Here is a 27,555-nt window from a genome sequence, read left to right as displayed (position 1 = left end):
CAGTTTGTTTTCATCTTATGATGACTTTATTAGTCGATAAACAACAGTGTCATCTGCAAACAACTGAAGACGGCTGCTCAGATTGTCTCCCAAATCGTTTATATAGATAAGGAACAGCAAAGAACCTGTAACACTACCTTGGGGAATGCCTGAAATCACTTCTGTTTTAGTCGATGACTTTCCGTCAATTACCATGAACTGTGACCTCTCTGACAGGAAATTGCAAATCCAGTCACATACCTGAGACAATATTCCATAAGCACACAATTTCACTATGAGCCACTTATGTGGTAAGTGACAACAAAATGATTATTCACATTGGTGTGTAGAATGTATGAGTCTGGTTTGGAAAAATGTAATTCATGCAGTAACTTAACAGCTCATGCATCCAAGTTTCTGATAAGAATAATATACAGAAGAATGGAAAATAAAATTGAGTATATGCTAAATGTGATCAGTTTGGCTTCAGGAAAGAGAAAGGCATCAGAGAGGCAATTCTGATGTTGCAGTTGTTAAAGGCATCAAGACTAAAGAAAAACCAAGGCAGGGTCGGAGGATTTGTCAGCCTGTGAAAAGCATTCAATAGTGTCAAATGGTGCAAGACGTTCGAAATTCTGAGAAAAATAGGAATATGTACAAGGAAAGAAGGATAATCAGGGTTGCCACAAGTTCTGAAAATCAGGGAATTTCAAATGTGTCAGGGAAATCACAGAAATATCAGGGAAATTTGAGAAAAACACTGGAAAAATCTCGTTTATGTCTCAGTAGACGAAATGGTTTGTTTACTGAAATGTCATACAACATCACTGGCTAGGCACAGCTGAGTATGTGAGCCATTCCCATCAACTTGCATTCAATGCTGCCTCACTTCTTGCTGCTAGCCTAGCAGCTGCGACAAGAGGCAGGGAGGCATGAGGAGTGGTTTGTTTGGATCTGATTCTCAGCAACAGTTGATGCAGTGGCTAGAGACAGTGGTTACTTGTGCATGAGTTGTACATGTGTGATTGTGTGAATGTGCTTGTGCTCTTGTTTTCTATCAAACGCTATGGCCAAAAATTTAGTTGTGAGAATATGGTTGTCTTTTCTATGTGCTTGTCTGCAGCTCAGCGATCATCTTTATGGTGAGTTGCTACCTATCATCATTAGTATTGATTCTCAGAGTACTCGTGCAAGTTGCATGGATTGATCACCACAGTCTCGTTTCACCAACATGGTGACTGTGACACATGAACAGCTAGCTACACCAGTGGACTTCCACGACAGGCCAAAACCACAGGCCATTTTTGTGGGTATCTCTAACGATCAGGCATGCCAATCTGTAGCCCTTCTTTTGCCTCTAATGTGCAAGCTTGCCCGTTGGATGTAGTTTTGCTGATCTGGGGTCAGAGGCCATGGGTGAGGATTTCAGGAAATGTGATTGTCTCACCACAAGTACACTGTACAGTGCGCCACTTTATAGACATTTTATTTCTTGTAGTACATTTTGGCACTTTTAAAAGTAGTTTATATATTATATAGGATGGATGATAAGATGAAGAAAATCGTGGCAGTTGTTGGTGGTTTGTATGGTGTATACTCATGTATTTCAAGAAAGAAAAATCACACAATATCTGTAAAATAATAGACATAACACAGTCGGTAATAACCAACAATAAAGAATACAGCAGAATCAACATTTTATTGGCAGTCACCTATAGTGTTGGTTTACACAACTCTTCCCTGGCTTATACCCTTTTTTCAAGAGGTCTTCTTTATCTGAGGTTATTTTTGAAATCAAAGCGACTCCAACAAAATGCATATTTTTGTCTCAAATACTTTTCATTTTATGGAAATAAAATAAAATCATTGGTCTTGTTTTCTCCATCTAAAAACAGCTCATTGCAAAAGATGTTGATGTTAGTAGTTAAAATTTTTGCTCACACATTTAGAAACACAGAAGTCATATTTTTTGTCAACTTATGTCTTTACTTACCCTTGAGATCTCAATATTTGTTAGAGAACAATGCTAAAACATGTCTGGAAATCAAGGAAATATCAGGGAATTTCAGGTCAGGGAACCTGTGGCAATCCTGCTAATATACAAACTGTACAAGAACCAGGAGGGAACAACAAGAGTGGAAGAACGTGAACGAAGTGCTAGGATTAAAAACAGTGTAAGACAAGGATGTACTCTTTCACCCCAATGTTCAAACTATAAATCGAAGAAGCGATGACAGAAATAAAAGAAAGGCTCAAGAGTGGAATTCAATGTGAAACGATTTCAGTGACAAATTTGCTGATGACATTGCTATCCTCACTGAAAGTAAAGAAGAAATGCAGGATTTTATGAAAGGAATGAACAATCTCATGAATACAGAATACGGTTTGAGAGTAAATTGAAGAAAGATGAAAGTAATGAGAAGTAGCAGAAACAAGAACTCAACTTCAGGATAGGTGGTCACAACGTAGATGAAGTTAATGAGGTTTGCTACACTGATAGCAATAATCCATGACAGACAGATCAGGGAGGACATAAAAAGTGGACTAATACTGGCAAAAGGGCATTTCTGGTCAAGAGAAATTTGCTACTATCAAACATAGGCGTTAATTTGAGGAAGAAATTTCTGAGAGTGCAAATTTGGAGTAGATTGTAGTACGGTAGTGAAACATGAACTGTGAGAAGACCGGAACAGAAGAGAATCAAAGCTTTTGAGATGGGGTGCTACAGGAAAATATTGAAAATTAGATGGACTGTTAAGGTAAGGAATACTCTGGAGAATTGGCAAGGAAAGGAATACATGGTGTATACCCTACCCTTGTCACTAATTTCTCAACAGTTAGCCCTGCCATTGCAACAGTACAGTATCCAAGCATTTTCTACTGTCGTACCCCAGGGTGTATACACAGATAAGAAAAAAAAAAATCCCCATTTTTCCGGGTTAAAAATACACTTTCTCCCAGGACAAAATACACTTTTTTCTGGGTAACATACATGTTTTCTTGGATGAAAATGTACTATACCTCCAGTGAAAGTACATTTTTTGCATTTTACATGATGATATCCTTTTCTTCTGAGCTGTAAAACTTACCAGCCCTTTGAATGGTAAAGGTTTTAGACATCAATGTAGAACTTCCCAGCACTTTAGGAAATGAAACCCACCAAAAAACAATGTATTTCGAAAAGATCCTTGATACGCAGCAGCTCATACACAGTGTATTTTCATATTACAAAAGTGTAAATACAAATTCAACCAAACACAGCATGGGAGTTTCCAAAGCACTGAAATAAGACTGTGATGTCCCTTTGTTAGCAAAGCATAGTTCATATCACGTGATCTCACCAGTCAATGACAGCAGATATTCAGAGCACAGAGTATGTGACGCAGTCAGCCAGCAGTAACATCACTGTTAAGTAGGGTGAACACACAAATAGGAAAATTCAATAGTTTCACTTACTACACATACAGTATAGCTTCAAGAAAAGCTAAGCTTTCACATATAAGACTGGGTGTCAAAAATGTTTTGTGTTTTTTTCTGGGGATGTGGATGGGCAGGATCCAAAGAACACAGCTTAAATGGCAGGTGAGTACTTCTGACAAGTGTGATTATAAATTTCACTGCTAGGCACCGAACATTTTGTGGGTTACCTCACCGAATAAATTTTCCATCACACACTTTGCCAATAACATGTGAAATTGCTCAAAAACTCACCTCACACTTTTTTTTGAAGGATAATTATACCTTTTGCCATCATTATTGTATGATTCGGAATCTGTGAAAGAACTAAAATAAATATGTAAAACTAACCTTGAACCTTGGACTTTTTTACATGTGTTAATCTTTAAGATATATCTAACATAAATGTGCCAGTAAAATTTTAAATAATGGCATACATGGCTGGCCTTCTGGGCCTGAAACTTTTCTAAATGGCCGGTCCTCATTATACATTTTCACATGTGACACTACTCATCTTCCTTAAAAGGAAATTTACTTTGAAAGTAATATTTTCCTGTGACCTATTAGAAATGCAAACATTTGTTATGTCATGCTCATTGAAGTTCAAAAGCAGTTTGTTGTTACAAAGTATTTCACAATCTTCATTCTGAAATCTTTGACACATTTTGCTATCAGCAGAGGCTTTTGTGTGCACTTTGTTTAGTTGTTGTAAAAGGTGCACTTTCTTTGGAACTAAAGTTTTATTTTGGTGTTATTGTCTCGTTTATGTTTTACTGCTACAGATTTATTCAGCAGTAGGAGGCCAAAAGTGAAATTCTTTGTTAGGCTATCAGTTCTTACCAGTCAAAATTACAAAAATTTAACTGAAAACTAAAACAATGAAACATTCCCAGAATTGTAAAAAATTCCCGTATTTTTCCCAGATGAAGAAATTCCTGGGTTTTTCCCAGTTGTTCTAGGGCATATACACCCTGCATACCCCATCCTGTATGAAGTTTTGACGGGTTGTCATTTGCAATGTTTCACATTATCTCTGCACAATATTTATGGTGTGGCCTTGGTTCTCAGCCACCCTCCTGGTCTCTACCTTCATTAGTTGCTGTCCTCGCCCATCCAGTCCCTTTCCTGCTCCCATTCCAGTACTACACAGCCATCATTCCACCACTGCACCCAGTCTTTTTTCTCTTTTTCTATTTATTTTATTTTTTATTTATTTCTCTCTATTTATCTCTGTGTCTCTCCTTTTCCACTACTTCCCCCCCCCCCCCCCCCACCACCACCACCACCTCTCCCCTCCCTGCTGTCCAACCTGCAGCACTTCACTGTCTGCCATCCGCACCATACTATCCCTCCCCCTCCCCGCCACAACCTCCTGCTTTCCCCACCCAGTTGCCACTCGCACTCTGAACTGGTGCTGCTGCTCACAGTGTGTTTTCAGTTGCCTGAGACTGCAGTCGTGTGTGTGAGTTGCGTTTATGCGAGTGTGTGTCTATTGTTGACAAAGGCCATTAGCCAAAAGCTTTAAGTGTGAAAATCTTTTTGCTGTGACTATCTGCAACTCAGCATCTCCACTATATGGTGAGTGGGAACTTTCCTTCTCATAACATTGTTACATTCCATCCTAGATTTTCCATTGTTTGATTTGGTTTTAGCAAATCCTGATATATGCATTCTTGGAGTTAAAGCAAAAGTCAACAAATGCAATAAAATTAGTCTCAAGTGTCTTAGCTCACTTTCCACAGCAAGCAGTTGGCAATAATGGAGTAGACTGGTGTGACAGGTTGCTGTACACTATATTATACATTACTGTAACAATATATACTAGAGGGAATAGTGTTGCAACCAGACTTTATTTTGGTCACAACACTTACAGCACACTTTTAGACAAATATTCACTTTATGCTCTCATATTAGTGTACAAAGAGGTAGTGCAAGCTATATGAGAATAGATGATTATTCTTGTTATTCTGAAAATGGCATACAGGTCAAAGAACGCTCCAGTGAGAAAATCCCAGTTGCTGCCACACACACACACACACACACACACACACACACACACACACACACACACACACACACACACATTCAAGCAAGTACCCCTCACACACACATGACCGCCATCTCCGGCGGTTTGGACCAGAGTGCAACTGTCAAATAGAAAGGAATCAGCAGTATTTGCTCCCACTTTCCAAGGAGTTTCTGGCATATCGTAGGATAAGTTATCTTATCTAGTATGCAGGTTCTACGAAGGAAGCAGAGTGCCACAGCAAACAAAAGGAATTGACAGAACAGGAAAGGATCATAAAGATATAACTATTCCCAATACGAATGATATGAGGAAATTTGAATGCAGAGCGAGCCACCACGGTAGTCTGGCAAGAGGCTATTTGCCTTCACATCTCACAGTCAATAAAATTTTAATAGATTCTATGAAGAAAGAAAAAGTCAATGATTGAAATATAAGATTAGTCCAATGGAAAGAAAAGCAGATGCATGAACTATGAACCAGACACAGATTACATAAAATTCGTGCACTGCAGTTTTGTGATGTAATATCTATCAATAAGATTTGCTTTGACATGCAGCAAAACAAGCCTACTCCAAAACTATCAACCAATGAGATTTTCTATGATAGACAAGTATGGATATACAGTCTGTGCATCATGAACCATACTAAGGAGCAAAAAAGGAAAGTATCATGTATCTACACCTGATAGGAGACAGAGACTTCAAGAGGATGCAACCATGGGTTGCTTCAATTTTACTGGACTTTTTTTCTGACTTCGATAAGAAAAAACCAAATGATGGTGCCAGTACCATACAACTTTTCTCAAATTCTTGCAGCAACCAAAATTAAAATAGTTGTATGATGGTGATGCTTATGGCGTTCTTGGGAAAAAGAGTGCAAAATTCTATAATATTCATCACTTCTTTCCTGTTTGTCTCCTGGACAGAATGTTTGGTAGAATTGAGAAGTCTAAAGAGCATGGAACTCTCAAAGTTCTAAACACAGGCTGGTTGCTAAAAATCTAAAAGACAGAGTACAGAAAGTACTAAATACCAGCCCCATTCAAAACAAGCAGCCAGTGTGTCTTTTCATACAAGAAAATGAAGAAATTTGTTAATATGTCAGTAAGTAATACATACTTTAAAGATCCAGCACAAGTTGACATCCTCAGAGGAAAGAAACCATGCCAATCAACAGTATTAACACCCACACTTTTACCGAAACAAAATATGGTTAGCAAAGAAAAGAAGGAAGACATCCCTGCCTTGCCAAAGTGCTATGAAATTCCAAATGATGCAAAAGAGTATTACAAAGATGTCCTAGATGAATAATGAATAGCTGTAACTATGACATGTAATGTAACTACGACCGGCAATACTTTTCATGGCACAGCTATTTATTTGTTACTTTATGTGGTATTGATAGCAATGAAATTAGCTAATCAATTACATTAAAACAGCTATTAAAATTATTATTATTATTATTATTGTGTTACACTACTGTATTTATATTATTATTGATTGTATTCTCAATAAAGTTAAAAACAATAAATTAAAAAAAAATGCAATTTATAACAATGTATACAAAAATACATGTTGTGGAACAATGAAGGCGCTTAATAAATACTAAAGTCAATTAAAAAAATAGTTGTAAAAAATTAAAAAGTTATGCAAAACTTAAAAAGGCAAAATAACAGATACCAGCAATAATTACATACATTTATCAACTTTTGAAAAAAAAACACTGGAAAAATGATAACCTAACATATTTTTACAAAAATTAAATTTTATTGTATTCCATTACAATGTTTTATTTATATCTGAGCAATCTGGTAATCATGTAAAATTTAAAATGTTCAAACATAGACATCCAGGAAAAAAATAGAAAACCTTATTTTAAGAAAAACAGTGTCTGTTGCATTTATCGAGTTTTGAAAAAATGCTCCTAAATTTCAATAATCTCTACAATGATTCCTTTTTAACAGTTGCAGATGAGATAACAAAAAAAACTAGTAAATTAGCTTTTCAGTGGTTTCCATGGGAATATGCATGTCATTATTTGATTATACACATGACTCTGTACTTTATATCTGTGGGGGTAACATTTTGATAAATTTTAGTAAGGATACCATTTTTAATTTCCTGTAATGTTTTTATGCTGCTCTTGATATTCAGTATGGAGGCTTTGCCAAATAAAGTGAGTTAATGAGAGTCTGAACAGATTAAAAAAGTATGCCTATTTGGTGTTCAAACTGAATACTTTCCTTTCACATGCTGTAGTCTACCAATTAATCTAATCAAGCATGCCTGAAGGTGATTATGTCGGCAAGGACTACTGATGTGCAGAAGTTCTTACCTAAAAATCAGTCTTAGACTTATCATTGTCATACACTCATTCGTTTCTTCGCAGAGATGCTAATGCTTGTACAAGAGGCTCCACAGTTTGGAGCTTTACAAGCAGGAACATGAATCACGAGTGTTAGCCACGAAATTCAAAGCTTGAAATTCAAGCTGCATCCAACAAACAGTTTTAATCTGGTATAATTCTCAATACCAGTGAGCACTCTGCTGAAAAGTGAAATATTCAATCGACAAAGTGAGTTATTTGCTGAGGCAACTGCACCGCATAATCCCAATAAATGTACTGAGATGTTAGAATTCCTTTTCCTGTGATGGAATCATATATAAGTATATTACAATAGTGTAATAATTTAAAAAACAAAGTTTAATGCTGTAAGATGTGCCATTTTAGTTCACAGTGCATATATAGTGGCAATATTGGCATGACATGAACATAACTACATAAAAGTTCTGTGTACTAAATGAAACAGAAACAAAAGGCACAGAAAACAATGTATTTTACAAAAATTGGCAATAAGCTCCAAACCTTAAACATTTGTGAATATTGTTTTGAATAGGTATTTGTATGTCAAGCCATGACTGTGGATTTAAAAGCACACAAGTCATAAATACTGACAATTTAACAGCCGCCAGCAAGATGTAACTTATATTTCACCTGGTAACTGCAGAGAATATTAATAACACTGTATATCCTTAACTGGAGACTGCTTATTTGTGATGAGTGTTGTATTATTCCCTGTTTGACAGTCCAAATCACTGGTAATGCCAAGAGATTTTGATGCCCATCTTTGTGGTATTATTTCCCATAATAGAGTGGCCAACAAGGACTGGAGACACGAGTACTTTCAGTGATTTAGATGTAAAAGCAACTTTTTTCCCACATTGTTAAATATTTACAGTAAAACAAACGGGTCAGTTAGTTTCTGATCATTAAAAATATTGTATGACAGAAATCTAAACAATGACTTGGCCATGGCATTTGGATAAAACATATGGAAAGAACATTAGAACCAAATTTACGAAGTAAATAGTGTGATGAAAAATTAATTATTTGTTAAGCACATTCCCTCCCATTTTCATTCCTATTTTATTGTAAAACAAATAAGAACAGAAATAAACAAAAGCACAGACAAAGGAAGGAAAAATCCTTATGATAAGAGGAGAAACCTTTAAAACACCACAGATAATCTAACAGTGACATGCGACTCAGTTACCACAAGCATTGTAAAACAGTGAGATACAACTCAGTTACCACAAGCACTGTAAAATCCTCCAAACGTATATCACTAGAGAATGACACAAAGTGTAACACTCAAAATAAAGCAAAAATAATTTTGAGCATTGCTAAAAATCAAACAAACAGAAAAATGTCTTAGGACACGGCCTAATGTCAGTGTAAAAAAAAATCAACCAGGATACAAATACTGCCAAGAAAGCCTTCCCTGTATAGTCAAATGAAACTGAATTTGCAAATAATAGCTGGGATGGAAATGATAACACAGTGCAATCATTGTCCACCAGTTTCTAGGATTTCTTTCCCACAATAGTAGCAAACTCTGTACCTGCTCCCAGAACAAATCTCTTACTCTGCAGCAGTGTGTGCACTGTTTAGAAACCTCCTAAAAGATAAAAACTCTGTGCCAGAGAGGGATTCAAACCATGAACCTTGCCTTTCATAGGGAATACTCTTACAATTTGGAAATTATGCCCCCTCCCAACCGCCGCCCCCCTCTTTGCCCGGGTGTGTCTAAGACATGTCTCCACTGTTCCCTTTCTTCTAGGAATGCTAATCCTACAAATTACTCAGCAGATCTTCTGTGAAGTTTGGATGGTAGGAAATGAGTACTGGTGGGCCAGCAAAGCTGTGAGATTGTGTCATGAGTCATGCCTGGATGTTCAGTCAGTAACAGCATTGCCTATGAAACGTAAGTTTTCATTTGCCATAAGTTACTGAACCTGCTAATAAATAACTAAATACAGAAGCATTAGAGCAATTTCAACAACATTCACTGCAATATCCACAGAAATTAATTTAAAAAAAATAAAAGCTCTAAATAGATTACAAAAACAGTGGTAATATACGAACCCTCTACTGTCAGCTTGCAGTCATCTGGCATCTCTTCAAAGTCAGCAAGCTCCTAGGAAAAAATGAAACGTTGTAATACAGAGTTTTCACAATTATTTCTATATCTATATTCAGTAAGTCACAGTGTGTGCAGGGCAATTTATCAAAGACACAAGAAAGCTACATCTTTATAAATTAGTTAAACTGAATACTAGTCATGTACGAGGGTGGTTTGTTAAGTCTGGTAAATTTTCACGAAAGAATGGAACATTTTTGCTGTGCCTTCATAGTTGGTAAGCTTAATTATTCCCAGAATTTCAACAATGTACAGTGTAAAGTTCATTGTTGACAGCCATCTGAATCGGTCAGTGTGTCAAATGTGACAGAAAATGGAGAAAACCAAATTTTGTGATGTTCTTAAACATTTTCATTTGAAAAGTTGGACCACCACACAAACGAAATCAGAATTGGCTGAAGTTTACATGGACTTTGCATCATCACAGAAGACCATTTAATTTTGGATTGATGAATTTAAACTGGTTGGACATGCACAGAAGGTGAAACACATTCTGGTCATTCAACTGATGTCATAACGAAGGAAACCACTGACAGAATCTATGATGTGGTAATGCAAGACAGCTGAATAAAACTTTGTGAGATTGCTGAGACTGCAGGATTTCAACTAAGTGAGTGCATAATACCCTACTCAGAGAACTGGTTATGATTGTCGACCAAAAGTGCATCCTGCACAACATTTCAACACAATGTCTGGTAATGTTTAATAGCAATTTGCATGACTTTTCGCCCTGATTTGTAACTGTTGATGAGACATGGATCCATTGTTACACACCACAGTCAAAACAGCAGTAAAAAAAATGAACAAACACTGGTGAAATTGACTGATAAAGGCAAAGATGATTTTGTCATGTGGTAAGGTGATGGCCATTGGTTTTTGAGATTCCAAAGGAATAATCTTCATAGTTTACTTGGAAACAGCAGAACCATAACTGGACTCTATTATGCTTCATTGCTGGATTGTCTGAAACTTGCATTGGCTGAAAAAAGATCAAGGTTGGCATGCAAAAAAGTGCTCTGTCACTAGGATAATGCATCATCCCACATATCAACAATAATAATGGCAAAAGTGTATGAATTGGGTTTTGAATTGGTTACTAATCCAGCCCATTCACTTGAATTACCCCAAGGGTCTTCTTGGTTTGCTGGGAAGAAATTTTCATCGAGTGAGGAAGTGATAGCTGCAATAAATGAATATTTTGTAGAGTTTGACAGAACCTATTTTTCTGATGGGATCAAAAAACTTGGAGACCACTGGACCAAGTGTATATCCATCAAAGGAGGCTAGGTCCAAAAGTACGGTGAGTTATTTATGAAACAAACATTTTTTCTTGCTTCTTTATGAGACTTATCAAACCACCTTCATAGATGTAGATGTAATAACTATGAGGGGCATTTGAAAAGTCCATGCAAAAATAAAAACTACTTACATGTTTGGAGTAAACCTTTTTTATTTTTTGACATAGTCTCCTTTTAGACTTATACACTTCATCCAACATTGTTCTAATTTGTTGATCCCTTCTGAATAATAGGAATTGTCCAAGTCTGCAAAATAGCTATTAGTTGCTGCAATCACCTCCTCGTATGAATAAAATCTTTGTCCTGCCAGCCATTTCTTCAAATTGGGGAACAAATAGTGTCCAAGGGAGCCAAGTCTGGAGAATAGGGGGGATGTGAAATGATTTGGAATCCTATTTCCATTAATTTTGTGACCACAACTGCTGAGGAAAGTGCTGTTACGTCGTTGTGAGGGAAAAGGACTTTTTTGCGGTCCAATTGCTGGCATTTTTCTTGCAGCTCAGTTTTCAAATGATCCAATAATAATGAATAATATTCACCTGTAATAGTTTTGCACTTTTCTGGATAGTCGATGAGGATTATCCCTTGCAAATCCCAAAAGACAGACGCCATAACCTTTCCAGCTGAAGGAATGGTCTTCGCCTTTTTGGTGCAGATTCTCCCTTGGAAACCCAATGTTTAGATTGTTGTTTGGTCTCAGGAAGATAGTATTGTATCCATGTTTGATCCACAGTGACGTGACGATGCTTAAAGTCCTGCAGATTCTTCCTGAACAGTTGCAAACCATCCTTGCAACACTTCACATGACTCTGTTTTTGGTCAAGCGTGAGCAATAGCGGAACCCATCTTGCAGATAGCTTTCTCATGTCCAAATTTTTATGCAAAATATTATGTACCCATTCATTCGAGATGCCCACGGCACTAGCAATCTCATGCACCTTAACTCCAAATCATGGAATGTATCAATGATTTCTGGAGTCATAACCTCCACAGGGCATCCAGAACGTTCAGCATCACTTGTGCCCTTATGGCCACTCCGAAAATTTTGAAACCACTTATGAACTGTTCTAATCGAAGGTGCAGAGTCACCGTAATGTTTATCAAGCTTCTCTTTAGTCTCCTCAGGCATTTTGTCTTTCATAAAGTAATGTTTAATCACCACACGAAATTCTTATTCCTCCATTTTTTGACAATCACTCAACTTCCTTGATTCACACGAATGCCAAACACAAAGAAATAGACCAATATAGCTGAAACGTGGTGTGTGTTCTTTCCAAAGCTGCTACTAACTAAACATGACCTCAATATGTGCCGGTGGTGCCATCTCTCAGACTTTGCATGGAATTGTCAAATGCCCCTCGTATGAAAAGGAAGATGCAACAATCAGCTGTAGCAAAATAAAAGTACTATTCACATACAAAACAGAATTTTTTCTTGATGAGTCCTTGAGACTACAATTACTTCTTATGTTAGCAAATTAAGTGTATTAGTGTTCACAATTTACAGGAACTTAATGTGCTGTATTCATATGATTAACGTAAGCCATGCCCACTTTTTTTTCAAAAATGGTTTATTAATAGTAACTGTACAATTTATGAACAAATACAGACATATTTACATGAAGCAGCACACAAAAAGTGTCTTTGCTATTAGGCACATAAAAAAGTTTCAGGTTTTTTTGACAGCAGGTAGCATTTCTTACTTTTAAAGAGTCAGTGCAACTAGGTATTAGCCACCCAAACAACTACAACTGCATGTTTAATGTACTCAGTCAGTTATACGAAGTATGAACTCCAGTGTACCAGGAATGAACTACATTTATTAACCAATAAACAAAGTAGACTCACTTGACACTACTTGAGGCTAGTTAGTACTAGAGACAACTTTGGAAAGAACTGTCAACTATAGCCAAGAAATTATCATCCTATAAAATATTCATGGAATGTCACACTACAATCAGAGAACAAAACAAAACACAGCACCTCTAGAAGCTAGTGTTGAACTCTATGATAGTTGAACTCTATGATAGCTCATATAAACATAGCAACTGATGATCTTGATTGCTACAACATCCCCTCAGGAGAAACAGAGTGTCATCCAAAAATCTTGCTGGGAAATGCACTAGATGTCCAGACCATGTTCTACATTCAGGTAGCAGGTCTGCTTTGGGTGGATGCAGTTGTGCTTGAGGATGAGGCTTAGGCTGGTTCTGTGATATGTGTTTTGGTGGTACTTCTGGGAATATGTAAGTTGGTCTCACTATGTCAGTTGAGACTGCAGAAGTTCTGCCATTCAGTACAATGCTCAGAGTTCATACTCCAGTTTCAACAACACAATGCAGGAATGTGTAAGGCAGTTGTAGCATTGGTTTACAATGTTTGTGTGTAGCATTAAATCTATGCACATAGGTTGATCTTGTTCCATGTCTGAATACTTGCTATGGGCAAATTTGATCAACATGTTCCTTCAGAGGACAAATTAGTTTGTTTGGTCATGGTCAGGTAACTGCATGGAGTTTGGGTTGATGAATTTGCCAGGGAGTCATAGTGCTTCACCATACATGAACTCCAATGATGAAGAATCCATATTCTATTAGGATGTGTTCCAAAGATCAAGCAGGACCAAGGGGAAGGCTGTTGTCCAATTAGTATCGTGACACATCAGTGCAGCTTTCAAGGAAAGGTGCCAACATTCAATCTTTCCATTGCTCACTGGGTGGTAGCTTGTTGTCTTTAAATGAATAGCACTTCAAAACTTGCTAAGTTAGATATGTAGCTCCAATTCAAATTGTTGGCCATGGTCTGTGGTGATGTGGAGTGGACAACTGGAGAACAAAATCCAGCTTGATAAAGAATAAAAGGTTAGGATTTCTGCTGAAATATTGTCAGATGGTATTGCTTCCAGCCAAAGAGTGAAGCAATCAATAACAAATAGTGCTGACCATTTGACGGAGGTAGTGAACCTACTACATTGCTGTGCACATGTGAAAATCATGTTGTCATATGTGGAAAATCTCCTACAGGTGCATTCACATGATGAGATATCTTGCTGTGCTGACACTGAATGCACATTCGAGCACACTTGTGACAATCTTTTTGCAAGCCAGGCCATAGAAAACATGTTGAAACCAGGTGAGTTAATGATTGAAGCCAGCCAGGGTGGTGCGAGCTGTCAGAAAAACCACATCTGTGGAATGTGCACAGCAGATGTGGCCCTTCACTACAAATATCACATAATAGTTTCATATCTGCACCAGGAATATCAACCAATTACATCTGCAGGATGGATGATGCATCTTTCAATAGATTCTGCATTTCTGTGTAAGATTATTGTACCTCTGCAAGCTGTGCAAAATCAATAGCATACGTTACACTGCTAACTTGAAACAGACATTCGACTACATCATTGTCACTGCCTGAAATATGACAGGTGTCAGTGTTGAACTGAGAAGTGAACTCTAAATTATGAGCATTTGTTGTTGTTCTGCCTAAAAGTGTAGATAAGCAGCCTGTGGTCAGTAAAAACTGTGATTCTCTGGCTTGCAAATGGGGGGAAAAAGTACTTGATCAGTTCATAAACAACAAGAAGCTCATGATCATAAGCACTCCATTTTTGCTGGGAAGGTGAGAGCTAGTGTGAAAGGAAGATGAGTAGTTGCCAAGCACCATCAACTAACCAATGTAATGGTGCACTGATAGCAATCTGGCAAGTGTCTACCAGCAACACAACAGATTCATCCAATGTGGGGCGCACTAGGAGTGCAGAATTTGCTATGATTTGCTTTGCAGCTTCAAAGCCATAAATCATTCCATCTGTACATTGGATCAGAGAATTTCCTTTAGTTTTATGTCTAGAAAGTGCTGCAGTCAGTGGTTCTTTCAATTCAGCTGAGTGAGGCAGAGTATGCCGGTATAAATCTAGCATTCCTACGAAGCAACGTAGTTTCCTGACAGTTTCAAGCTATGTAATTAACATGATGGCTTCTACTTTCCACGAAGTGTATAGTGAATCATCCTCCTCTAACATTACCTTTTTTTATATAGAGATAACCAATACCATGTATACTATCAATTCTTGCATAGGTTAAAATTATCTCAGCTGTTTCATTAAAAGAATTTATATGATTTTGTATACAGTGTATTATATTTTAGGCTAAAATGTATAAAAAAGAAATTTATGTGTTACATACAAGCTACAAGCTTTTGAAAATAGTGAAGACACTAAGACAGCGAATTTAATAGTGATATGTGGGAGGGTAAGATTACAAGTGGGGGCATCAGCTAGGATCTGTTGACTGGTAACAAAGTCAGCCTGTTGCAGAAGAAGAAAGAAAAGTGATTTATTTCCAGCTTTTATATATACATATGGAAATTCCAGTCAATCGAAGAAAGAAGACCAGAGGACTGCCCAACAAAGTTGTATCAACAATGATGAGAATTTCATATGATATCAACAATGACGGACCAGATGAACTGAAAGAGGACTTTACAACTACGACCTAGGACATCAGAAAAGATAAGCACAAGCCATTTGTGAAATTAACTCTTCTTGGTGGACTCGTGTGATTGCTACCAAAATGAATTTAGATAAGGATAGTGGTGATGAAGTGAAAGCTGTAGGATGTAGCCTGGACATGTTTGAACCAAGTGAAAGTGTAGAAAGCAGACATATAGTGAAAACCAATATTGTGGAGTTGATTTTGGCAAAATTGAGTGCAGTTAATGATAGGTTACCAGAAATAAAAATGGATAACTATAGTAAATTTAGTGCAGTCAATGATCAGTTAACGGAAATATGATCTGAAAACAATAATAAAACGGACAGGGTACAATACCAAATAGACCAACTGAGTAATTAGGTTTTGGAGCTAAAAAATGGGTTGTCAGATAGATTAAAAAGTGTGAATGAAAAAGTCAATGTATTAGAAAATAAATTTATTGTTTTGGAAAATGAGTTAGTTGCACAATCTTCCCAGCAGGAGAAGAATGTTAATGATGTCAGAGTTCAACAGAAGGTCATAGAGGAAAAAAAAATTTAACAGAACTTCAGTAGTTTAAATGTTGAAAACAGTATGCCAAACAGTGCTGTTTTTCTGGTGGAACGCTGGGGGATGCGTACCCCTAAACTTTTTCGTTGACAAAGTAATTTTTTTAAGATGTCGAGAACTTGGAAATGTGCCAAAGATTTATTTCACAGACGTAAATTTTTTATTTCATTTTTTTTATGTTGGTGATTGCAATAGGAACAATACCAGTGCATTTTTTGGTGGGAAAATCGATGTCATTGACTGTTTCAAGCGTTTCGAAGCTGTGGCAGCTGTTCTCGACAAATGAATCACTGGCACCAAGTTCGACAAACATGTAGTGCCTTCGCCCGCTAATAGTGGGCAATGGTAGTGCTAAACGGATATGTGTACGCTCAAATCGCATGCTTCAGTTGAGGTGATGTAAACTGAAGTGTTCGATACCAAGCACTTTCTCTTGTATGTTTGTGTGTTTCTCAGTATCACCTGCTTCATATGAGCTGTAAAGTCAACTGAAGAGTCTGATATTTTTTTTTTTTTTTTTTTTTGGGGGGGCGGGGGGGGGGGGGGGGGGGGTAGGTCGGGCGACATGTTGATAACGTCATGACTAAAAGCAGATGGGTGGTATCACATGCTTCAGTTATAACTAATTTTTGTTGCATTATATCCCATGTCAGAGTACCCTCAAACTTTTTTTTTTTTAGAAAAAAAGCACTGAGGCTAAATAATGTAAAAGTTCTACATCAAAACATTTCAGTAGTTCAGGAAAATTTCACTCACAATAATCTGTATTCAAACAATGGTATTGTGTTGTCCAACACTCCAATCAAAAGTTTTCCATCAGACAATTTACATCCAGTGGATTTTCTGCACCACTGTGGACGTAGTTTTGTGTCAGGTATGAGTGACAACCAAAAGATTAAATTTGTTAAAAGATGTCTTTCATGGGTAAATAAAAATTTAAGTCAATGGGAAACATACCAAAGTTTCAAAAAAAGTTTTTTCAAATAAATTTTGGTCAGAAGCTGAACAAGGGAGAATTAAAAGTGAATTTCTGAATGGTTCAAATTATAGGAATAGGGACGGTGCACTGAAAGAGTTCTATAAGAATCAACTTAAGAAATTAGCACACCTTGACAGGCCATTTGACGAAATGACATTAATTGATGCACTAAAAAAGAGATTACTAGAAAGGTTGCAGCAGGATTTAGTACATGGACCTGACAATTGTCTAGAACAATTTTTATGATATGTAGACAGGCTGGATAAGGCAGTAGAAAGAAACATGTATCATAATAACTGAAATGATAGAGATCACGATGATAACAACTAAAGAAACAGAGATAGTGATAACGTTAATCAAAGTCAACATGGTAATACAGACAGAAACTTTGAACATCAGTAGAATAGGTACAATGGAGATAACTATGGGCAATATAATAGGAGAAACAGTCATAGAGGCAAATATTTAGGAAATGGTGGTCCGCCTCAATGAAGGTCCACAGTTTCGGAGCAAGGAGACACAACAAGTACAGCACCCCCAATTTACAAGTACATTTGGATGACAATAATAGTATTAATAATGTGGCACAGGTATTTGAAGTTAAATGGAAGGAACATCAGATTTCTCATTTATGTTTTGATCAAAAGTTTTGGAATACTACGTTTAATTATAATGATGTAGGTATTAATCACAAACCAAAATGTCAGAGTAATGAGAATTTTGATGTAGTGTGTACTAATGATTTCTTATCTTGGTCAGTGTTACTGATATATGTAAAACAAGTGATGACTGTATTGGATCTGAATTAGATGCTATTTTTTTATGTAGGAGTGAATGAGAGCTGTGAATTGACTCAGGTTGATAAGTCTGAGACCGATATCTTATTGCAAATGAATGTAAGTGAGATGTGTAACTTCGATAGTGATGAGAATTGTGATGTTAATGATGTTGTTGATGAAGTAATTTTGGAGGAATATGGTGATGATGATGATGATGATGATGAGTATCAGGTTTTTGTGGAGTTAAAGAATAATGAAGTTTCAGAGTTAATTGTGAATACAGGTAAGGTAAGTGATGTTTGTGATGATGTAAGTGAGAGTCATGGAATACCAGTCTAGTCAAAGCAGTTTTTCATTAATGTCATGCAGAGTAATGATCTAAACAGCAAAATTGAGTTAGCTGTACGCCTAGAGAATAAAGGTGAAAATTGTTGGAAATTTGTTCAAGACCAGATTGATGACAGCAGAGATAAATTTGCATTCTGGAATGAGCTAGCTGCAGTTAGTCAAAATTTGTATCCAAATTGGTGGAATGGAGTGAAAGAAGATCTACGTAAAATGTGTAATTTTGACAGTAAGGTATTTTGTGCTCCTTCTGTAATAAGTAATGTTAATTGTTCTATGGAACCCTTTCAGTGTGTTTGATCTTTACCTGACAACACGTGTAACCAAAGTAATGCTATGATATTGGTGAAGTTGATAAAGCCCTGCAAAAACAGTGTGGATGTAGTAGCACATGATGAAACTGAAAGTGATCTTTCACATGAAGTGTCTAATAACTGAGATGATAATCCAGATTTTGGATGTCCTTACATTAAGATTAAGATTGATCAGTGGGAAGGGAACTGCTTGACCGATACAAGTAGCCTGATTTGTGGTATATCTGAACAATTTAGAGACAAAATCCAGTATAGTAAGAATTTTGGGGAAATGTCCGTTGTAGGTGTAAAAATAAGAGGAGCTATAGGTAAGCAAAGCAAATTGGTAAATTCTTATGTACTTTTAATGTTTAGCGTGAAAGGCAAGACCTTTGAATATGGATACATAGTGATCTCTAGTCTGGAAGGAAATATAATTCTCAGTACGGATTGGATAGTGAAAGTTGAGGCTTGTTTTGGATGGAATGCTAAAGAATTATTTATTTTGAAACCTAAAAGTAATACTTTAAGTGAAAACTAATTTCTGTATCTTAAACTGTGGGAGAAGTTGTAACTACACACATCAAAAAAAGTTTTGCATCACCCCAGTTCCCAGAATTCTTGAAGATAGCTGTTGACTGTGGATGTCGTATCACAGGCATAGTTCCTCTGACTTTTCAGAGACGTCACTAAACCCACCCAAAGACGTAAACAACAGTGGACAAGCAGTGCCTATTAGACAGAGAGGGTCGACAGCTGATGAGTTCCAGTCATTCCACCAGGAAGGAGGTACAGAGCTCAGGTTGCCTGTAGTTCAACCATGCCTAGACAGTCAATACCACACTTTGATCATGTCCGCATTGTTACTCTGTGCCAGGAAGGGCTCTCAACAAGGGAAGTGTCCAGGTGTCTCGGAGTGAACCAAAGCAATGTTGTTTGGACATGGAGGAGATACAGAGAGACAGGAACTGTCATGACATGCCTCGCTCAGTCCACCCAAAGGCTACTACTACAGTGGACGACCGTTACAGATTATAGCTCAGAGGAATCCTGACAGCAACACCACCACGTTGAATAATGCTTTTCGTGCAGCCACAGGATGTCGTGTTACAACTCAAACTGTGCGCAATAGGCTGCATGATGTGCAGCTTCACTCCCGACGTCCATGGCAAGGTCCATCTTTGCAACCACAACACCATGCAGCATGGTACAGATGGGCACAACAACATGCCAAGTGGACTGCTCAGAATTGGCATCATGTTCTTTTCACTGATAAGTGTCACATATGCCTTCAAACAGACAATCATCGAAGATGTGTTTGGAGGCAACTCGATCAGAATGAACGTCTTAGACCAGGGGCGGGCAGGTATCCTGCACGTGTGCGGTGCACTTGCACACATGCAGTTAACAGGTGTTCTGCGTGCACACAGGGGCAAGCTGGCCACCCGCTTATCTCCCCTCCCCACCATACCTTCTGTCCGCTCCTTCCTGTGCAACGCGTTTTGTTTCGTAGCTTGCTTTATTGAATGAAGGAATAAGATTAGTAGGAGTGCTTGAAAGATATCGTGGTTTGAAAGAGTACCTATTACCTATGATACGTTTTATTTAATTATCACAGGTGGAGTGGAACAAAATTTCTACATACAGACAAACACAAACAGTTACTTAAATTTTCATCACTGATGTTTGCTCTTAACTGACACTTACTAACTCAGGAAATGGTTTTCCAGCTCTCGGTATATTAAGCGCAATCTTATAACTTCCACGTACCGCTGGGCTATTATTGTTGTCGCCCTGAAAAATTGAAAACAGTGCTCCATAAAATGTTAAATCAGTTAGATGAGAGATATGATGAAAGGAAGTCGCAGATCTCTCGTGACCACAGCAACTACGACAGATTCATCTAGAATCATCAGATCGCTCTTCTTAAGCTCAATTTCCCCATCCGCTCAGAATCCGACAATAAATTGTACTCGTCCTTGTGAAATTTGTTATAATGGCCTTCAATACTATACTTTTGCTGACCAGCGAGAATACTGCCACATATTAAACATTTCGAATTTTCACGTTTTTGCACAAAGAAAAAACGATTCTCCCATTACTTTTTAAAAGATAGCAAATCTCCACTTCTCCGTTTCCTTGTTTCACTCTGTATTTTCCGGTTCTTGAAATACAATGTTCACTATGTAGTGGTCGCTACGCATCAACATCCGCAGCTTAGCCTGGAACTACACTGCCGCAACCTGCCGGCTGTCGCCTGTGCCCCAGTCGACGATTGCACGCGAGCAGCACATGTGCAGCGCTGTGCGCTCATGAGCCGCGTGCAACGTTTGCCCGCCCCTGCCTTAAACACACTCTCCAGTGAGTGCAACAAGGTGGAGGTTCCCTGCTGTTTTGGGGTGGCATTATGTGGGGCTGACGTATGCTGCTGGTGGTCAAGGAAGGCACCGTAACAGCTGTACAATAAGTGAACTCATCCTCCGACCGATAGTGCAACCATATTGGCAGCATATTGACGAGGCATTCATCTTCATGGATGATAATTCTCACCCCCATCATGCACATCTTGTGAATGACTTCCTTCAGGATAACGACATCGCTCAACTAGAGTGGCCAGCATGTTCTCCAGACATGAACCATATCGTACATGCCTGGGATGGATTGAAAAGGGCTGTTGATAGACGACCTGACCCTCCAACCACTCTGAGGGATCTCCACCAAATCACTGTTAAGGAGTGGGACAATGTGGACCAACGGTGCCTTGATGAACTTGCGGAAAGTATACCACGACGAATATTGGCATGCATCAATGCAAGAGGATGTGCTACTGGGTATTAGAGGTACTGGTGTGTACAGCAACCTAGACCACCAACTCTGAAGGCCTCACTGTATGATGGTACAACACACAATGTGTGGTTTTCATGAGCATTGAAAAGGGCAGAAATGATGTTTACGTTGATCTCTATTCCGATTTTCTGTACAGGTTCAAGAACTCTCGGAACCGAGGTGATGCAAAACTTTTTTTGATGTGTGTATTTGCAAAACATTGTGAACCAAGGTGAGTACCAGGTGTATGAGGATGATATAGATTTTGATGAGACTGAAGATCAGGATTCTAAAGTAAGGGAAGTTATGACTCTTAATGACATACAAAGGAAACAACTTAGAAATATGTTATTGGAGTTTAAAAATGTGTTTAGTGAAAAACCTGGGAGAGTGAAAGGCTATCAGTGCATGCTTTACCTTAGAGATCATCAACCTTTCTTTATCAAGCCATTTTCAAAAAGGAATGAGGTAGAGAAAGAAATTCAGAAAATAGAAACATGGGGTGTAATAGTGAGAAGTAGGAGTGGTTACAATAATCCTTTAGTTGTGGTAAGTAAGAGAAATGGTGGAGTGAGAAGTGTTTTGGACTCGACAGATTTGTCTCTTACCTTTTGTATTATGACAGACAGTAGTGATGTTGGATTGGGTGCTCATTTATTTCAGAAGGTTGAAGTTGATGGTGTTATTGAACATAGATCTCTTGCATTTGCGTGTAGAGAATTGCAGAAACATGAAAAGACATACACTGTTACTAAGAAAGTACATTTGGCTATAGATTGGGCATTCAACAAATTTAAAAATTATTTACTAGGTCACAAAGTCATCTTCTATACCAATCACAAAGCACTATGTTATCTTGAGGTGTGTAAGCTGTAACATAACATAATTACTTGTTGGGCCTTGTTTTTACGACAGTTTAATTATGAAATCATATACATTAAGGGCACAGACAATGTAGTTGCTGATGCTTTGTCTAGGCTACCTTTAGGAAGTTAATTATCTAACAACTTTGGAGAAGGAGAAAAAGAGTTTAACAGGTTGAAAGGTGTGAAAGAGGAGCACGTTGGGTAAGAAAGGAGGAAAAAAGAGAAAACAGTATTATAAGGTACACAAAGGTATTTTATTCAGGAAGCATACGACTGACTCAGAGGACTGGAAACTAAGTTGGCTGGAACAATGTATTGATGCTTTAATTACTTAAACACATGAAAGTTTTGGTTATTGTGGATCAACCAAATGCACATAAAAGATTCAGAAAAACATCTATTTTTATAACATAGGAAGAAGAGTCAAGAAGAAGACTGCCAGCTGTAAAAGAGTGAAGGTAAGTAATCAAACAAGTAGAGGACAAATGCAAAACATACTGCCTAATAGTAACCTAGATCTTGTATTTGTGGATGTTTATGGGCCTTTACCTAAGTCTAGGAATGGATTTTAATATGTTTTTGTGGTGATTGATGTATTTTCGAAGTTCATAAAGTTGTTTCCTCTCAAGAAAGCTACCAGTAAGCAAATAATCTCTAAGTTCAAAAACAGATATTTTCATCATATGGGTATCCCTAATATGATAATGGTTCTCAGTTTACATCACAAGCTTGGAAAGATTTTGTTGATCATATTTGTTAATTAAATTTTCCATAAATAATCCATAACAATTTGAGAAAAACAGTGATGGCTCTATCTACAACACTAGAGGGAACAATGACCTATATTACCCATTATTAAAGCTGTCAGGGCCTCAGAAAGGAGTTCAATATGCAGCAACAAAAAGTTTGGATGGTTTGTCCAGCATCATAAAATATCTGACATGTAGCAAAGCAAATTCTAAATCTAACCTAAAATTTTTAAATCATTTCTCCTGTACAACACCTTCAATTGAATGGACAAATTTCTGTTTAAATGTGGTAGGCTGTAAGACAACCTTGACTTTCAGTGTAGTTGCATGACTAGGACTATAATGTAATGTTTTCACTACTAGAAACACTTATCAGCTACACACATCCTGTAAATTGACTTGTTCCACATAATTTTGATAAAGGAATCATTCAAATGATCTAAGTAACATGTGACTAACTAACTAACTAACACACCTGTATCAATCTTCTCAGTTCCTTGCAGTCTTCTCTCCTTGCCTCCCTTATTATCACATTTTCCATTGTGATCTTTATTTATACAGAGAGGTCTTGGTGATAAAAGTATAAATGTAATAATGAAATGAAGAACAAGACTGGGAGTGGCAACTTCAACACTGTTTATTGTAGATGTGAACAACTCAGCTCGCTGCCTTTGATGATGGCTGCAAAGACACAAAGTTCATGAAAAACAACTATGAAACACACACTTAAATGTTATGGTATAAGATCTCAGTTAACAAAAACTGTTTTCATTTCACCAGTGTGAGTGGATGGTTATTTACTTACACATCACCAGCTTTCAGAGAAGTCTTTTTTCCCTTATGCTTCAGAGTTTCTGCACTAATGTTCTGTACAAAAGGAATAGCCCAAGTAAATCCAAACTTTTATGATGGATGCAATTTTGTGTGATGAAATTAAGTAGTGATTTCATATTATGACGCTGTGTTGCAAGCTTATACCACTGCAATTGAGTAAGAGAGCTTCATGTTTTTTTTTTTTTTTTTTTTTGTCATTTCAACCATCTATCCTTTTTCTTTTCCTTGTGCCTGGACTTTAACTTGAGCCTCGTACTTCCACTTGACATTCCTAAGCTGTTCCTTCCACACTTCAGTCCATGTTTTGCCAGTTTTTAGTTATGTGTTTTCTTGGAAACTAAGGTTCTCTTGGAGTTTCTTCTTGAATGAAATACATTTCAGGATATCCTGTGTTATCCCCACTTCTTGCAGGTATATTTATGCACTGGTGAACCACACCTCTTGGGTTGTATTGTTCAGGAAATTGTGGAACATACAATTGTTCTACCCAGTAGGATACACATGACCAGTGTTATCATAGAAAATAAACCTCCCCTAGAAATGGTATCTGTCAGTTTACATGTGTGTAGAGTAATAGTTTTGTTGTTTACATGTGTGTATAGTAATAGTTTTGTTGTCGTCTGAATTCACTGTTTTCTTTGGATGGACCTAAAGTTTTTCTCAAAAGCTGCCATTATATTGTTTGTAATTCCTCATTCAGATCTTTTCTATCTATAACAAAGGAAACAAAAGAAAAATTCGGAGTAGGTATTAAAATCCATGGAGAAGAAATAAAAACTTTGAGGTTCGCCAATGACATTGTAATTCTGTCAGAGACAGCAAAGGACTTGGAAAAGCAGTTGAACGGAATGGACAGTGTCTTGAAAGGAGGATATAAGATGAACATCAACAAAAGCAAAACGAGGATAATGGAATGTAATCGAATTAAGTCGGGTGATGCTGAGGGAATTAGATTAGGAAATGAGACACTTAAAGTAGTAAAGGGATTTTGCTATTTGGGGAGCAAAATAACTGATGATGGTCGAAGTAGAGAGGATATAAAATGTAGACTGGCAATGGAAAGGAAAGTGTTTCTGAAGAAGAGAAATTTGTTAAGATCGAGTATAGATTTAAGTGTCAGAAAGTCGTTTCTGAAAGTATTTGTATGGAGTGTAGCCATGTATGGAAGTGAAACATGGACAATAAATAGTTTGGACAAGAAGAGAATAGAAGCTTTCGAAATGTGGTGCTACAGAAGAATGTTGAAGATTAGGTGGGTAGTTCACGTAGCTAATGAGGAGGTATTGAATAGGATTGGGGAGAAGAGAAGTTTGTGGCACAACTTGACTAGAAGAAGGGATCAGTTGGTAGGACATGTACTGAGGCATCAAGGAATCACAAATTTAGCATTGGAGGGCAATGTGGAGGGTAAAAATCGTAGAGGGAGGCCAAGAGATGAATACACTAAGCAGATTCAGAAGGATGTAGGTTGCAGTAGGTACTGGGAGATGAAGGAGCTTGCACAGGATAGATTAGCATGGAGAGCTGCATCAAACCAGTCTCAGGACTGAAGACCACAACAACAACAACAACAACAACAAAGAAATTTACAGGATACATCATCCAGTTATATAACAGTGTAGTAATGCCATATCTTGGCCTTAATGGATATTAATTTTTTCTTATAGACATTTGGTTAGTTGATATATCACTTCCATTTTTCTCATCCACAATGCATAGACTTCTTTCTGGAGGTGTTTGAACCTATCCACTCTCCTAGATATTTAAATTTCTCCATCTACTCTTGGTTTTCTTCCTTCTACCCTAGTAGTTTGGGTACTAATTTTTATGCATGTTATAAACCCAGTTTCTGAAACCAGATCTCTAGCTCCACTTTTGCTGCTTGAGTCTTCAATTCATTGATTTGCACTGCAGGTGTGTCCAGCAACCCAGAAAAAAGAAAATGTGACACCATCTGCAAAGGTTTGGCAACCAACTGTGAAATTTAGATTTCTACAGCCAGGCTTGGCCCAGTTTTCAACACTTTTAAACAATAGAAAATCCAGGATGGAATGTAACAATATTATATACTCACCATGTAGCAGAGTGCTGCTGCTAGCAGTGGTTTTTGTGTGTGTGTGTGTGTGTGTGTGTGTGTGTGTGTGTGTGTGTGTGTGTGTGTGTGTGAGACTCAGCATCTCCATTATATGGTGAGTAGCAACTTTCCTTTTCATAATATGTTTTCAACACCTTTGTTATTCATTCCTTTCCATCACTTGGAGACTACTTTCTTAAGTACACACTAAACAGCAGAAGTGAGAGTCCATATCCTTGCCTGACTTCTGTCCTGATTTCAAAATTATCTGTAATCTCTCCCACGAATTTCACTTTGGAAATGTGGTCAGTAAGAGTTTGTTGGATAATAGCCCTCATTTTGTTCTTTAAGCTCAACTGTTTCAGGATTTTGAGAAGGGGTGTTCAGTCAATGAACTTGTAAACCATTTTGAAAACTATTAGGGTCACTACAAATTTCTGACATTTATGTTTCTGCTGAAAGACAACACATTCAAGATGCATGTTCTGTTGGGTACATGAACAACTTTTCATGACCTCTCTTTGATATTCATTTAGTCACGAGTCCAACTGTTTTTCTGCCCTGCAGTGAAACACTTGTGAAAGAATCTGCTATATAATTAACAGAGCTGTCACATATTACACACTTTACTAATTTAGTGGGTGTATCATTGTGAAGGACCGGCCATACAGAATTGACTCAGTTTCCCAGATGTTGTGGTTTATCTCAATTAGGTTATTAATCATACTGCTTCCTACGTTCAACCACATTTCAAAAATAACTGTGTCTTTCCCTGGTGACTTGTTTTTTAGTGAATATATTAGCTGTCTAAAGGTGGATAGGTCTGTTATTTTCGAATTCAAAATAATTCGCCAGCATGTGACAGTTACTCTTACTATTGTAACAACAAAAACGGTCAATTACTGACAAAGTTATTTAAAATTAAGGCCCCATATTCTGTTTCTTGAAACCTGCTTGTCCCTTCGAGCTACTCCAAAAGGCCTAACATAGAAAGTCCCTGTTTCTGGATGTAATCCTAATCTAGACCAGGCTCTTTCACAGCTTCAAATACAGCAATCTCTTGCTCTTACCTGACGGCTAATTTGTGACCTGTACACCTCATCAGCCAATTTCCACTCTACCAGACTTCTCTCCTTCAATAAAATCCTGCAGTTATCTGCTCCTCTTGCCAACTTCAAACTGCAACAACATGCCAGATTTCACCACAAAAAGCTATTCCACCTTCTCCTAAACTACCTGAACAGTGACATTTCCCTTCCTGTCCCTCTGCAGTTCCCTAAACATCCTCACCATCAACCACCACTTCTCTCCTACAAACCAAGGTTAACCAACCTCCTTAATATCCCACAGGCTTCACCATTGCCTCCCAGACCAAGAATAACCCATAATTCCAAGAACCAGTCACAACAGTACAGTGTCCTAAACCTCTCATCTAAAGCACTCTCCCCTCCTGAATTATTGTATTATCTAAGGGTCTCACTTTCAGCCCTAAACCTACATTTGATCATGCTGCTTTGGTGA

The 27,555-nt window shown here is 37.6% G+C and overlaps 1 protein-coding gene across 5 annotated transcripts in view; it reads right to left on the bottom strand.

Annotated features, from left to right (window-relative positions):
• The window catches only part of LOC126457588 (thialysine N-epsilon-acetyltransferase-like), a 142,098-nt gene that overhangs the window by 78,783 nt on the left and 35,760 nt on the right, over positions 1 to 27,555 (bottom strand). For 2 of the 5 annotated variants that reach the window (XM_050094019.1, XM_050094022.1), the window contains exons 2-3: positions 23,602 to 23,807; positions 9,890 to 9,941 (exon numbers count right to left, since the gene is read on the bottom strand). In XM_050094019.1, coding sequence (XP_049949976.1) covers positions 9,890 to 9,941; positions 23,602 to 23,667 — 118 coding nt within the window. In that variant the 5' untranslated portion in view covers positions 23,668 to 23,807. Of the gene's footprint in view, positions 1 to 9,889; positions 9,942 to 22,119; positions 22,243 to 23,601; positions 26,063 to 27,555 lie in introns of those variants that run through there. The other 3 variants (XM_050094021.1, XR_007585491.1, XM_050094023.1) reach the window with 3 other exon arrangements.

The sequence above is a fragment of the Schistocerca serialis genome, chromosome 2 (genome assembly GCF_023864345.2).
Source record: "Schistocerca serialis cubense isolate TAMUIC-IGC-003099 chromosome 2, iqSchSeri2.2, whole genome shotgun sequence".
Classification (NCBI taxonomy): domain Eukaryota; kingdom Metazoa; phylum Arthropoda; class Insecta; order Orthoptera; family Acrididae; genus Schistocerca; species Schistocerca serialis.
This window is presented reverse-complemented; position numbering and strand designations above follow the sequence as displayed.